This window comes from Rhopalosiphum maidis, chromosome 1 (assembly GCF_003676215.2).
Source record: "Rhopalosiphum maidis isolate BTI-1 chromosome 1, ASM367621v3, whole genome shotgun sequence".
NCBI lineage: Eukaryota > Metazoa > Arthropoda > Insecta > Hemiptera > Aphididae > Rhopalosiphum > Rhopalosiphum maidis.
The window spans coordinates 64,152,380-64,168,698 of record NC_040877.1 but is presented as its reverse complement, the minus strand read 5'-3'; the positions used below and the strand labels follow the sequence as shown (position 1 = coordinate 64,168,698).

At 26.7% G+C, this 16,319-nt stretch overlaps 1 protein-coding gene across 3 annotated transcripts; it reads left to right on the top strand.

The window, feature by feature from the left end:
- The first annotated feature begins 4,857 nt into the window (after window positions 1-4,857).
- On the top strand, window positions 4,858-14,327 carry LOC113549304. Of its 3 annotated transcripts, XR_003404918.1 has the most exons (5): window positions 4,858-5,118; window positions 9,883-10,035; window positions 10,715-10,870; window positions 13,181-13,260; window positions 14,039-14,327. XR_003404918.1 is itself a non-coding variant. In XM_026950538.1 (4 exons), the coding sequence occupies exons 1-4, from the start codon at window positions 4,884-4,886 to the stop codon at window positions 14,119-14,121; spliced, it is 627 nt and encodes a 208-aa protein (XP_026806339.1). In that variant the 5' UTR covers window positions 4,858-4,883; the 3' UTR covers window positions 14,122-14,327. The 3 variants fall into 3 exon arrangements, 2 of the variants coding, with proteins under 2 accessions (XP_026806339.1, XP_026806340.1); XM_026950538.1 differs by lacking the exon at window positions 13,181-13,260; XM_026950539.1 differs by lacking the exon at window positions 13,181-13,260 and having other exon boundaries at window positions 10,733-10,870; window positions 14,039-14,325.
- The last annotated feature ends 1,992 nt before the right edge of the window (window positions 14,328-16,319 follow it).

The following is a 16,319-nucleotide window of genomic DNA, read 5'->3' as shown; positions in this document are numbered from 1 at the left end:
CTAGTTTTTAGTTGTTCAGATATTAAAAGTTTCATTGTTATAGGTATCTACTTTAAAAGTTTAAACATATTCTATACAACTATACCTACCTATAAAATATGAATTTTATAAAACTTCATACAACTAGTAAAGCTATATTACAAAATATAGATTTGTGAGTTTAAAATATAGTTAATGACGTGTAGTTGTATTGCTGTAGTCTGCATTGTTTATAGGTTAGGTTTATTTTATTAAAATATTTTACACAACAAATTTAAAACTACTATATAGATGGGTACTTTAATAAACTGACAAGGAACAATGTTTTATACTTGAAAATATACAATATAAATTAAATAATATATATAATAAGTAATAATATATTTACTTACCTAGTTAACTGTTAACCAATAACCAAGTATTTAATAAACAACAGACATATAGGTAGCGATGAAAAATTCTTAATAATAACAAAAACATTATTTTATTAAATGTTAGATTAGGCACCAACATAATATACGATTAAAAATATTATTTGACATTCATATGCCTAATGTTTATGGTACGTTAGGAATCCATTTAAAGTATTTACGTTTAGATAAACGATAAATTAAAGTCTAGAATGTAATCTAATAGTTTGTAGTGATAATTTTAAAAATATTCAATTATAATGTTATTGTTAGAAATTATTATTAAAACGTATTAAATTGTATAATAATATGATGAGATGTGATCAATAAATACACATAGTTTATGAAACATAATAAATATATGTATAACCATATCATGCTCCAAGAAGTAGTTCACAAGAATAAACATAATTATTTCTTGTATACTACAGCTATTTACTAACGGCATGCTTACATCATATTCTAATGGTTGTATAATTAACGGATGATGATTGAATTAATTTAAGTTAATAAAGCGTCATTAATAAAAATTAGTACCTACAAAATATTGTTCAAGTAGTCAAGTCTAGATACAATTTGGCCAAGTATATAGGTTTACTACTTTACTACGCAAGTCTAAAGTTTTGCGTGTAATTTATTTCCTAAAAATATAATTTGAAATTCTCGCATATATATTAAATCACTCGTAACTATACTAAATTGTATTTAGTCTACTTGAGATGCAGCGCGTGTTTAATTTAAAATTTGTATCGATAAATTCATTCACACTCAAATTAAAAAAAAAAGGGTTTGGTGAGTTTCCATACTAAGTATAAGCGGTTACATATGTAAGTTCCTATACGTAAGTTTTATAGTCGTCGTCAGATAGATTGGCACGGCGGTGGCGTGAATAAGAAAAGCTAAGAGTTCTCATTTGGATGTTATCATCTTTAAAATGTACACGAATATTATTGTGTTATAGTTGAGCAAATATTTATCTATATTCTATATTCTATAATATTTACTTCCTATATAATAATAAGAGGTATAGCAGGAATCTCTACCTTAGTGGAACTGATGGAACGGCGAGATTCGCGTTATATGAAATATGCCTTATATCAAATATAAATAAATTGTATATAATATGTGGTATCTAATGGATGTGATTACAACGTAATTCTTGTCAACTAAACCTACCAACCACTATAACTCGTTAACACAAGTATTGCGCCCTCGATGAGAGACGCACAGTTAAGAAGAATAAAAAAGACTTAATATAAAGGGAATGACATCATTGAACGGTCTTATAAAATATATGGAAGTGTCTTATTTGTCGAAGACACGCCATAGTAAAATACGTTGGTATTACCATTAACAACATAGAAATATTGATTTGGAAAAACTTATGGTATCATCAATGTATAAACCTCTTGAGTGAAAAGTACGTTTTCCAAATAACTTTAGAGATAAAATTACTTAAGTTATATATAGCGATCAGAACATAGTCAAATAGCCTACTAAATCCTCATAAATAAGAAAGTAAAAAAAAAAAAACCAATGAAAATAAAAAAAATAATATTTTACAAAAAATTCTACAAAAAAATATCTCTAAAAGATCACAATAGATAAGCTAACATGCGCGATAAAAAAATCAAAAATCAGGTAATACAGCCGGATATGACGTCTCGGAACTGAGTACCTGAACAATTTTGGACTAGTGGCACATGAGTGGAACCTTTAGTTTTTCAACGAATGTACAAAATAGACAACAATACTAAAGATTAAACACATTTTATTATCGCTACCCTAAAGTCAGAAAAACAACCTACTGAAGTTAATATCTACAGGCTATAATATAGCACTCTTCTGTCACAGCTATTAACTATACGAATTTGGTAAAAGAAAAAATAACAGGAACCGTGTTTTGTGGTACTAAACGCTGCTTATGGCACTCAATCATAGAAGGTCAAAATGAAAAATCCATTACACTTGTAACCGTGGTAAAAATGATACTTTAAGTAACAGACGCCTCTGTGTCAAATTTCTGACGACAAACGGACGGACGTTTCTACAGGATAGCTCATCTATATGGATAGAAAAACCAAATAAATTACCTTCTTTGAGGTAGTGCTGCATCGATTCTCTTCAACCTCTAAAACCAACGACTCAATCAGCCCCAATACCATACATTTCATATTTATAGATGACACAATAATTATAGCCCCAATGTTGTACATTGGAAAAAGTCACCTTAATAAAGTTAAAGTTTTTCTATTTAAGTTGTTTCATGATTATTATGTACATATTTTAATATTTAAAAAATACATATTATGAATATTTTTAGAACATAAAATACAAGCTTTGCGTGGACTATGATTTTAATTAATGAAACTAATACTATTGATCATAAACCTTGAAATAAATAAATAATATTTATAATTAATGTTACTACTAAAGTAATAAGTTAAAAAGTACGAATGACTTATTCACTCTCTTAAAATTTGTAATATACATTTTTTTTTATAGTTATAAAACGTAATTTATTATTTAATTTAAAAGTACAAAATATAATATACGAGTAGTTATCAATTGTTATATTATGTAATTTTATACAGTATATATTCAAGCAATGTATAACGTCAACACTTTTAGCTTTATAAACTATTAATAAATATGTGCTCATCAAATTATGTTATTATTCCCCAAAGTTTACTGTACATATATGCATTGTGCATAATACTACCTATCTACCCATAGTCCATTATTAGTACCTAATTTTATCAAAATCTGTTAAAATACAGAAATAAACAATTTTTATTACTTATTAGTTATTAGTTATTTTTATTGATTGAGAGTAATATTTAAGGACTAGACGAAATATATAACCATTCTATATTTCATTAACCACCTTAATACAACTAATATAAGGTAGATACACATAAATATTCTATATTTTGTGGGAAAACTTTATGATGATGTGCTATACTGTTATAATAAATATACTTTATACTCCACTGCAGGCATTGAATTCCAAATTTATATTATATCCTCTTAACTTCTAAGGCTTTATGTCTATTTAATTTTTTAATGGACGGTTATTTTAATAAAACTAACGCACAACTTAAATCTTATGGTATATATTGTTTCGTATAATAAATATTTAACCACAAAGCCTGTATAGAAAAATGTCTATTTCTGTCGACTCGGGTTAGCAAGTATTACAGTTGAGTTGGGCACTAGTGTGTCTAAGAGATTATTAAGAGCTATAGAAGAATAACCAGGTTTAGAATTTTATATTTTATCATAAACATATAAAAAAAATATAAGTACTTGATAAAAAAACATAGGAATATTTAATTATGAAGTTTAAGAAAAATAGTGAAACTTTGAAGAAAAAAATAATGTATTATAATAAATAACTATAATTCGCGTATAAATACATTATAATAATAAAGCAACGCTGGTTTTTCGATTTGCATAATAAATTAACAATACCTACATATTATGTACATTAAAACAACGCAAAACACAATAGCGTTGCTGTGTCCTATATAAGCGTGCATATTGTTGTGTATATAATATTAATATATATATTAGTAGTATTCAAAAGTCTTGTATAGGTGACCTCTCATGGGCATATGTATAGGTGTACAGAACCATAATATATACAACATATTATATACCTAATAAATTTTATAAATTATTGCACATACATTTACTCATAACAGGTATTATGTACCTACATATTATGTGGTCTGGCCTGTTTGTGTGTATGATGTGTATATTTATTTTGTAAAAATCGTGAACGGTGGACGCGTTTTAAATAATGAATTTTAATTCCATTGACCGCTATAGCCGAGTTTGTGCATATATATACATAACCTATAAGGCTATAACCTAACGAATGAAAAAATATAAAATAACGAAATTCTGTCGGTCGGCCTCCCATCGCTGCCGTCACGGATTCGCTATGTTCGTATTATATTATATATTATGTACATACATTGACCGCCTTCATTGCACCCGTCACCCCCTCACCCACAGTACTTATTTATGTATACGGTCCAATAAAAACTTCATTAATCAGTTTGCGTGTTAAGCCGATTTCCTTATTTGAATGTGAAAAATCGAAAAAACAAAACAAAACGAAAACGAAAACCGCTACACAAAACATAATAATAATAATATAATAATAATAATATTATGTGGGTACGCGGGCGCCACAGTTGGCGTGAGGCGAGCGCGCGCCAGTCGAATTCTAAAAAAAGTCTTAAAAAATATAATATTCGTATAATATTAATAATGTATAATACATATTACCTATATAGTTCTTAACGTCGGTTCGCCCACACACCCAAACACATACACACACGCGCGCGCGCGTGCACGCAAGTACACACGTACAGCACGCTCGCGCCACTGCACGCCACACACACACCAATTGCGATCGGCGGCCGACGCCGCGGGCCATTTGCTGTTGAGACGCGGCGCCGTGGACACGTCTACGAGACAGTCATGGCCCAGTGGACGGTGCATGCGTTTTTGGCGGCGTACTGCTGTTGCCTGATGGCCGGCTTGCTGTTGCCGCAGCCGGCGGCCGGCATGGCCGTCGTCGTTGGCGGCCGCTCGCGCGTTACCGCCGCGGCAGACACCGCCGCCGGCGTAGCCGTTCCGTCGCCGTCGTCCGCCGCACGGAACAAGCGATGGTCCACGACGTTCGGAGCCAACTCGAGCAACAAGAACGTGACAGGTGAGCGCGATCCGGCCGCATGCCGGTATGACATTTGTGTACCTACTGCGACGCGTGTACGTTTGATTCGTTTACGGTTCCCGCCCTACTTGCGCAAATCCGCGTACACGTAATAATATTGAATTACACACGAACTTCTTCGTTTTTTGTTCACGACCGCGATCTTAATGACCGTCTAAGACCTGTACGCTTGCGGTGTTCTGACTATAGGCCTTTAACCGTATTAAACAGGTACTTATCTTAAGTTTGCGTAGTTATATTACCTATACTTAGGTTCCGGATTATGCTCTTAATCGGTAAATACCCGAATTTGGTTTATTAAAAAAAAAAAAAAAAAATTCTGATCAGACTATGATATTATTCATTTATTCATACATATTTTGTTGGTACTTCCGTTGATTTTTGTTTTGATTAGGAATCGCCGAAAAAAAAAACAAAATCTTAACCGTCAATATTGCAATTGCCGGATCAGTAAGTACACATACAGAACATATTAATAAGGCTATACCGCCCGTTCTATATATATATATTTATACGTGTGCAGTGCTGTGATTACACTTCTAAAATCTATAGATGATAAAATCTACACGTAAGTGTCGTGTTTTATCATTCCCACCTCAAATCCCGGTTAATTACTTGGTGTATGAGGACATGATGTTATAGCCTTTATAAACATCAAGAAACGATAAAACTTTCGCATGCGTGCACGTAATTTCGATCGTTTTAGTTTACATCCAGTAGTAATGGTCAAATGTTATACTGCACATTGATACATTGACGTGTGCTCAGTACTAGCTAAATATGTACCTACAACTGTTTTATTTTTTTTATTGATCCGCAGTACACACTTCCAGTGCAATGTGTATATATTGTATTTGTGCGAATAATATTATCAATGCTCGTGCTCGGACATGAAGGGAAATTAAAAAATCGGTGGTGGATAGGAAAAATACGCAAAAGGAGAGAGTTACGAGTGGTGTACGGGGGGTGAGAAAGTAAAATTGTAAGGGGAGCAAAAAAAAATATATATATACCTATATATATTACATATACTATATTATATGTTATATTCACTATTTACGGTTGTTTCGCACGCTAAGGCTGCGGCGGCAGCTAAGGTAACAGCACGGGTACTTATGTATACATATATATAATATCATAATGTTTATGTATTATAAGTGTACTGTTTTATATAGTGGTAGTGGCTACTGGCTACAACCATGGCGGCAACGGTTGCGAACGAACTGTTTGACGCCTTCGTCGAGCACGTAAATAGAGAGAAAAAATTCTAAGTGCATACAATTTTACATTAAAAATTTGTTTTGTAGTTAGGTACCATGTTTCTGCCACCCACGTGAATATATATAAAATAGACCTTTTTTTTTTACTAGTAGTATACTAACTAGTACTTTTATAAATTGGTTTACAGTATAATATTAAAATAATGACGTAACGATGGAAAATAAATTATGTGGCGTTATAGTATTATATAATTTATATCATAATATATATGTACACAAAACTCGGTGCAAACAATCGCAATAATTATTATAAACGTTAAAGTATGATGTATTATATTGTATACACACGATTGTCTGTTTTGGCGTTTTGCCCCTTGAGGTTTCTTTCGGTGTTCCATTTCACGCGAATTTCACGCGTTTGTGCGTGTTCGTGAAACACATCGCGGGTTAGAGTAGTTTTCGGGCCCATAAAACTATTCTATTGAATTCGGGAATCACTGATTTGGTTATATAAAAACTATTTTTACACTCATCGGCCATGTTTTTTTTACATAACATTTATTTATAGTGCAGAAATAATATTATTATATAGTGTCCAAGCGAGCCCGCAAACATATTCCGATGACATTTACTGATATAGTAGTTTGTGTTTTAATCGATTTACTGGTTGCATTTTTTAACCGCAGTGAGATATCTATAATACTATTACACAACGATTTCCCGCCCCTAATAAAGGATTTGTAATAACTGTATAACGAAGTGTCAACATTTGTATTATTATTGTTCAATGTTCTTGTTATATTTTTGAATTTTCGGTCTATTCGTTTTGATTGTTTTTAATGATAATGTATGTGTATACTAAATCAACAGCGTCAAAATATAATTTAATACTTTCGTTAAAATATTGATTCTTTCAGAAACCTGAAGGTACATTGTACGCTGATGTACATTGTTAAAGGAAAAGTGGGAGACTTGTATAGGTACAAGTATAGCCATGGATCTGAGCCTATGCAATTAGCATAGGCCTATGTTTCCGTAAAAGTAAAAATAAAATTAATTTATAACGGTTATAATTATTATTTACTCATTCATAATATCATATAGCTGATTAGATAAGAGTATTTACATTTTATAACTTAATACCTTCTTGCGGAGTTTAATTGACTAAGAAAAAAAATCACACCACTGACATGATTTTAGTTACTAATCAACTCGTTTTATTTATTAATCCTTTTATTTAACTATTTCGATAGTAAAGACGATAAACCATTTTCCAAACAAATAGAATTAATTAATTTTTCTTAAAAAAATAATGAAAATAAAATATGTTTGACAAATCAGTAATAATACATAAAGATATAAATATAATACCGGGTGTCGTCGACACTTATAGTTTCTTATGAAAAAAAATACGTACGAAAATGAAAATATTGCCTAAATATCTATAGTTAATTAATAATTATTACAATATATAAATACTAAATACTATATCAAATATTATCATATCAACTAAAAATATTCAATATATTAGTTTCATTAGTAAATATATAATAATTTAATATAAAACACTAAAAAGTAAAAAAATTATTAAAAAGGTAATAATAAAAATTAACGCCCCTAAAATATTTTGCGCCTTAGGCATGTGCCAAGGTTACCTATGCGTAAATCCACCTCTGAATAGTATACTACACTGATTTGCTCAACTTGGTAAAGAATAGCCAATATAGAAATAATAGGTATGTTATTCAATTCTGACAACCTTTTCAAGTGCATTAGTCAGGTTTGGGATCGTATAGAAAATAGGCTAGATATTATATTTTTATAGGCATATACAAGTTAAAGTAATATAATATGTCAACAAAGCGACCTTTACGAAAACAATTATAGACACCTTATCTACTTAGGTCAAGTTTTAAATGTAATAGGCTTTTTGTCTAATCATACCATATAGTTTAAAATACTTATATTAAACATTTTAACAAGTAATGTACAACGCTTGGCTTATGATAAGGTTATTGTCTAATTTTAAGTTTAACTACAGATGTTAGCTAATAACAACATTTTAGATTTTAATAATTATATAATAATATATTATTGGTTACAAAAAGGAAGATAACAAGAAAAAATAACAGTAAAAAATTAAATGATAAGCTTATTGAATATTAGAAATGATTAAAAATATCCATAATACATTATGAAAGATATCATAGAAAGAATTATATGCAGAAGTGTGATACTATTGTAGGACCAGGTATATTATAATACTTCTTAAAGTTTTTAAATTATTTTATTTTATTTTCTATTCAAAATAATTAAATTTAAATCTTTAGAAAATGTTAACCGTTTAATATCCAATCTTCTAATTTCTTTAACCCTATTAAAACCTGCGCCTACTTGAAAGAAACCATATTACTATATTCTAACTCAGCTTAGCATTCTTATACCTTAGTACCTTACTCTCTTCTTTATTTATTTTTCAAAGTGTTGTCAATTAACTTCTTTTTCTTTCGTGATATTCATACCTTGTATATATATTTTGTGCTAAAACTTACATATTGTATTAGTGTATAGAGGTATTAATATAGTAGTAATGTATACTATTTTTTAATAGTATATATTTTAATATTCAACAATTTTATTTGATGTACAATTTTAAATTAACAATATTTTTACAAATAAAAATAAAAAGGTAGTTAAGCATAATTTGATTTTTTACTTATAACAAGACTTGTTATGTCACTTGATCATTATTCATTCTATCACAGTATTGCAATTCTCAGATAAAATATTTTATCGATAAATATATTAATTATAGATATGTATATTATCAATTATTGTTCGTTATTTTGATTAAAGATTGAAAAAAATCTGGTGTATTAAGTTACATATTTAAAAAAAAGTTTTTTTTCAACAAAAAATGTCACGTTTTTAAAGTTTTTTTTAAATCATATAATAACTAAAATGAATAAAATAGTTAATATCATGTTATGAATTTTCATAAATCATATTTTAATAATAAATATGTTAGATACTTACCTATATTACATTATTGTTATAATCATATTTATAAAATAGACACATTAAAAATATCTAAAAATTCTTATATAATAATACTTATAGTTTAAATTGTCTAAATAGTTTTTTGTAATTATAAATTTAAAACTGAAAAACTTGGTAATTACTAAAATGTATATAATGTGTTATTATGTTATAAAATTCACACTTCAATGTACATGTAAATTATGACAACTATTTTTTAAAAAATCGAGGGTGTGCCTAATAGATTTTTTGAAAACTTGTATTAATAAATGCGTTATTTATGTAAAAACTAATCACCGTCATACTTATACTTTTATCCTGCGTTGCTCTTTATTATTTATTGTTCAAACATCTTATTGTGTTTCTAAAAGGCTAAAATTGACTAATATTTTGGGTAAATAATGGATAATTTTAAAATATAATATTAAAATAATATAATAAAATTATAGTTAGAAATATAATTGAATTAAATATTTTTTTTCAGTTAATAATGCAGTTCAAGATTGTACTACAGACTCTGATTGTTTAGATACGCCATTTACATCTTGTGCGCTTGATCCAAGTGATAAGAAAAAAAAATGTCTGTGTGCAGATGGAAAACTGCCATTGAATGGTGATTGCTTAAAAAAACCAAGAGGTATAACTGTATGAGCAATAAATAATTTATCAATTCATATAATATAATATAAGGTCCGAAATTATTTGGAACAAAATTAGTAATTCTATTAAAACACTTAATATATAGTTTATTAAGTTGTATTATAGTTTATAGTGTAGCACAAAATATTTTTATTTTATACATTAATATTTCGTGTATCACTTTTATAAATATACTTATGAATAAAATTAATTATATGGATTAGTAATTACTGATAATTGTTTACTATTTGATGATAAATTTAATCATATCCAACTATTAACTCTTTTTAACTTAAATAATCTAATAATAATAATTGAATAAAATATGGAATTTATTCATTGACTAATCCTTTGTTAATTGTTATAATATTTTATTTTTTGTGAGTAACTTCTAATTTTTAGTTATACATTGGTTTTGTGTCTAATTATTGAATCTTTCAATAAGTTAATATTTTAATTGTTATTATTGATGTAACTATTATGTTTCACATACCATAGACCATTTTAATCCATAATTTCCAAACTAAAATAACATATAATACATTAATTTCTGGATTGATATAATTTATACTAAGATCAATTATTTTTCCAATAATTAGTTTACTCGTATATAAATGCATTACAAAGTATTAAAAGTTTTACGTATTAGTATGTAGTATGTACTAATTTTTCGCCAGGACCGCTTTTTGTTCCAGCATTAAAAACATCATGCGAAACAGACGTGGAGTGTTTGCCAAATGCCATATGTAAAAATAACGCCACATTAACGAATCCAAGATTGAAAATATGTGCGTGTAAAGACGGTTTTACCGAGGAAAAGGAGTCTTGCAACTGTAATTATATATTAAATTTATTCGTACAATAATATACTATAATATCATAACTAAAAATTATTCATTGGTATTATTATTTAAAAAAAAAAAATGTATAGAAATACATTAACATAAAAATGAAATAATTATTTGGCATGGCAAAAAATTCTAGTATTAACAATATCTTATAGTTCCAGAATATTGTTCTCAAGAAAACAATGAATGTCCCCCACCTTTTATTTATAACTACGTATAGTACATAAAGATCTTTCAGTGAAAACTGTGAAAGATGAACCTGCACGTTTCTATAAAAGCATTCATTATCGTCTTCAAACCCACCATAACCAATTTCCCCAAATTATACTAGGCAGCTCCAGGCGTAGTATAAAGAAATTGGTGCCATGACTTGTTTAAAAAAAAAAAAAAATGAATACAAAAATATATAAAATAGATATTTAAACAACTCCTAGACAAGTGTTACTTATAGGTGACTTCTTACTTCTTATATTTATACATTTTCTTCTATCGCTTTATCAAGAAATATATTTGTTATATTTTTATTTAAATTTTATTTTGTAAATCAATCATATTTTATTCCACGTAAATACATATTATTTAATTTTTTAATTTAAAACTTTTTATATTGATCATAGTTATTACTAACATATAAATAATTAAATGTTACAATCACTTAAGTAATGCATGAAATAACTAATAATATAGGAAAAATATACCAAGAGTAAACCCCGTGTTCTAATTAATTGTATCAGAAGAAATAATATGGAAATTAAGTACAGACAAATGAATAATTTTTTTTATCTAAAATAACTTTGTGTTGTATGTTTATATGTTTATCAGTATCTACATTTAATATTTTGGGTAAATTAAATTTTTATGTATTTTGTTTAAAAATGGATGAGATAAGTATTTCCTACGTATTTTATTTAATAGGTATTGGTTTTAAATTGATAATTTTTGATGGTACATATTTATGGGTTTTACTTGTTATAATATGTCAGTAGTAGTAAAGGTGTATCAACACAGAAACCAATAAGTCGGTTTAAATTATTTTAATTGACCGTTTGTTCTCTGTTATTTTAAAGGTTGCGTGACTTGGTCGAGTTTAGAGTGATTGACCGACAAATTATTAATAGTGCAACTATCTAAGTTGGTTGGACATCTGACCTTTAGTGTTCATGTTTATTAGACATATTGATAGTCAATCAATTTTTAAATAATGGATTTTTTATTTTCATTTAAGACTTTGATTTTATCAAGAGAAATAATAACACTAAAATGGATATTCACATTATTTATTTATTCAATTGTCAAGACTGAAGAAAACTTTGAAAATTAAACTATAAAATTATTTAAAGGCACTACGTTTTTTATTTAAATTATTAATTAAAAAAAAAAAAATATATATAAAATTCAGGAAACTCAATCTGTTATAGTATGTTAAGATATATTATTGGTTACTGGGATTTCTGTTATCTAATAGCCTAAAACAATCAATTAAAATAGTCACTTTAATGGATTTGATAAATTTGAATTAAATTATACAAAAAACAATTCTGAGCTGATCTGTTAGTCTACATATATTTCTGAAGATATTTTCTACTATAGTAAATTGTAATAATACTTTTAAAATATATTTGAGTATAGTTTATAGTAATATATGTATATTCAAAAATTTTAAGTTTCTACAAATAATATTCTTTGATTAAAGTAAAATAATAAAAAATATATTATTTTTCATTTAAATATTCAATTGAAATACAAAACAAAAAATTAAGCATAGTATGCTAAAAACTAACAAATCTAAAAAATATATTATATAAAAGTACCATTTTTTTTTTTTGTAATTTGAAGCTCAAATTTGGACAAAATTTCATATTTGAACGAAGGATAATGATGTTAGTTGTTTTTTATAGTTAAAAAACATTATTTTTAAGAACTTAAACTTTTACATACTATACACAATATGGTATTTTCAAAATATGTATTCATTTTAAGCTAAATATTACCTATTTCTACCTTGAGGCTATTCACAATGTTTTTTGATAAGGTGGTTTATTGAATAAAAAGTTAAAAATAATATACAAGTAATATAATATAAATAATATATAATAATTTATAATAATTAAATTTTAATATTATAGTAAATACAATGTTTTCGGAAAAAAAATCAACTTATCATATACGAGTATTTAATACTTATAGTAAAATGAATTACTTTAATAGCAATATCAAAAAAATTATCTTGAATTAATATTCTTAGTGATACAGGTTGACAGGCCGTCTCTGTTTAGAATTGCTTTTTGTTTACAGTGGTAAATCAATGGATTCAAATTTGATACATTCATCGACCAACACTGTGACCCAATCGACACCTATTGTACAGCAGAGCGGTATCCACTTGTCCAATTTTTTTCTTAAAATTATCTTTATAATATTTTATTATTACTTATAAAATTAATTTAAAAAATAAATCATTTAATTATTTATGTAAAAATAAAAAACAATTATTTGACAATAATAATATGAAAACGGTGCATTGGATAGGCAATTTCGGTACAGATATGCGTAGAAAACAATTTAGTTGTATTATACATAGTATTTTAATATAATATGGTAAAAGTTTCTTGTGTCACATTTTAAAATAAAATACATAATTTAAAATATTCCAATAAACCGACAAGGTTTTTCTAAAATGTACATAGCGTATAAAATAAGCGCAAATATTATATTTGAGATTTTTTTTAAATTTATTTAACCAAGTAGGTATGTTGTAAAATTATAAATTTAAATTAATATTATATAATGATAGTGTTTTACACAACTAGATTCATTGAATTTGACAGCTTTATTTGAAAAAATAAACTAGCCGGAGTGATTTTATATTTTCTAGTGTGTAGGTAGTATCAATGGTTTAATTTGATCAGACCTTTAGGTATTTTATTTTCTGGATAAAAACAAAGGTTGAATAAAATTTTACGTATTTATAGATTGAGTTCATAATGTTGACACTTATTGTTATGTTAAAATAGATATTAATAAAGGTAATAAAGTATCAAGATTATAATTATAGTAACTAATGCAATTAATATTTAGTATTTTATGTTTCTGCAAAGATATAGACATATTAAGATGTAAAACTAATATTTTTTATGAAATTAATGTTTGTAGATGCTGATTTATTAACTTTCAATTACACGATTTTATTGATCGCAGTTTTCACTTCATGGATTTGGAATGATCGCCGTGCATAATCATAGTAGACTTGAAAATGTTTCTTCTATATTTACACACTATTTATTATCTATTAACTATAATATTTTATATTATACTTCACTAAATTGATGCACAAATTAAAAATAATATTTTAAGGTCCTGTTATATTATTACCTTACAAATTGTTTGCCTAATTTTAGTTGAATTAATATTTCAATTTATAATATAATATATAATATAGGTACTAATATTATATCATTTTTTTATTACACATTATTTAAGATTGATAATACATAAGTGAAAAGATATTATATATGTTGCATTTTAATTTAATATAATTTATGAATATATTGTACAATTTGTACTAATATGAATACATTTATTATTAAAATAATTTACCGAATACAAACTCAAATTAAAAATAAAATCTTAATAATTATTTATATTTACTGTTTGATTTAAACTATTGTGTATTGTGTATACAATATATTATTAATTATACAAGTGGATTCAATATGTATGGTATAAATATATAATATACTTAATATGATAAACTCTGGCCGAATCGATAAATGTATTGATTTTATAATGATATGTATTTTTGTGTTTTCATCATATGCTAGAACAGTGGTCGGAAACCTTTTAAGACTCTCGGACCAGTCAAAAATTTTATATTCTTAAATTATTGACTATTAAAAAAAATACTGTTAAGGTTTTTAAAATAATAAAATGTATATAAAAATAAATATTGTCGTTCAAGAATTTAAAACAGGACACCGACCACTATTCTAGAGCTTTATAATGCATTAAAATAAAGGGGGTGGTTTCCGTTGGAAAATTTTTGTCGAAAATTCTGAAAATTAAATACGAGGTTTCTCACAATTTCATCATATTATTCTTAAAATCAAAAAATCAAAGAAATATATTTTATTTTTATAATTCTTTAAAGTTAGGATTTTGATGAAATTCGTTTATATAAAATATATATCAATAATATTTTTATTTAAAATTTTAAAATGTAATACAAAGTTCCTTATTAGTTGTTACTACTGCAATTAAAAACAAAAGTTGAACATAATTTGATAAAATATTTGTATGTCTACTTGAAGTTTAAACTTGACAAAATTGAATAATCGACTCGTAAAATAATGATTAATTATCACACAATTTTTTTATTTTGTTGTAATTCAAAAACGAATAACTGTAGATATTTTAAGATGTTTATATTATCATTTTATACACGTGGTATAATTTTTAAAATATTTTAACTCTTTTAAAGATATTGCAAATTAATTTATAGTTAAAAATTTATTAAATTTTCAAAATTATATTTAAAACTTGAAAATATAGTAATACAATAGTTTCTTATAAGTTATACATATCGAAACCAAAAACTCTAAAAAAAATATACTAGTTTAAGCACATTTATTTTTATAGATATTTAGAATTGAAATTTGGACAAAATAAGATGTTTAATCGAATTATAAGCGATTTATAACTATAATTTAAGCGAGTTAATTATTTTACTGAACTTAATTGAAAAAAATTATTCATGGGACTAGAAAATTGTACGTATATTATATATATTTTGTTATACTTTATACGCAATGTCATTAAACTGTATTGTAGTCTGTTAAACCCAATAAGTAATGAACTTTTTTTCGCCATATGTGCATGGAATACCCGGAGGACCACTTGATAATATTCAAGATTGATATTGTTTATAATACTCTACAACAGGAGTAGAGCGCTTGCAAATTCCAAGTGTCAGGTCAGTTGCTTCGTATTTGTGGTGGTTGTCGCAAATGTATGTGCACAATCCGATAAAAAAAATATGAGGGAAAAAGAACGATGTGAAGCGAGAGGCCTCTGTGATCTGATTGGTCTAGCGCATTGATCATATAGAGCGCATACAAAGTCGAAAAAATACTTACATCCAAACCTTTTGGTTATGGTGATGAGCAATGCCGAATTGTATTTGTTTGATGACCTCTTACTCAACATACCTGAGCTTTTAGCTTCTGCGTCAGTACACTTGATTATGGACATCGTCGTTGATTGTGAATAAGAATCCTATAGTCGATCGATGACGTAGATTTATTTCATATACTATCTTATACTATATGTTAGTTATAATTTATAGAAAATCGATAGTGGATCTATGCGCCTGATTATACCAAAACCGCGGTTAGGTTAAGTTAGGTTAACATTATAAAAATCCCGATTCGAACACCCG

Bases quoted from the DNA above. Each gene is read 5' to 3' on its own strand.
- LOC113549304 (XM_026950538.1), top strand. From the start codon at position 4,884: ATGGCCCAGTGGACGGTGCATGCGTTTTTGGCGGCGTACTGCTGTTGC. The intron at 10,036-10,714 runs GTATAACTGTAT...ATTTTTCGCCAG, and splicing joins TTGCTTAAAAAAACCAAGAG to GACCGCTTTTTGTTCCAGCA. The intron at 10,871-14,038 runs GTAATTATATAT...TAATGTTTGTAG, and splicing joins GGAAAAGGAGTCTTGCAACT to ATGCTGATTTATTAACTTTC.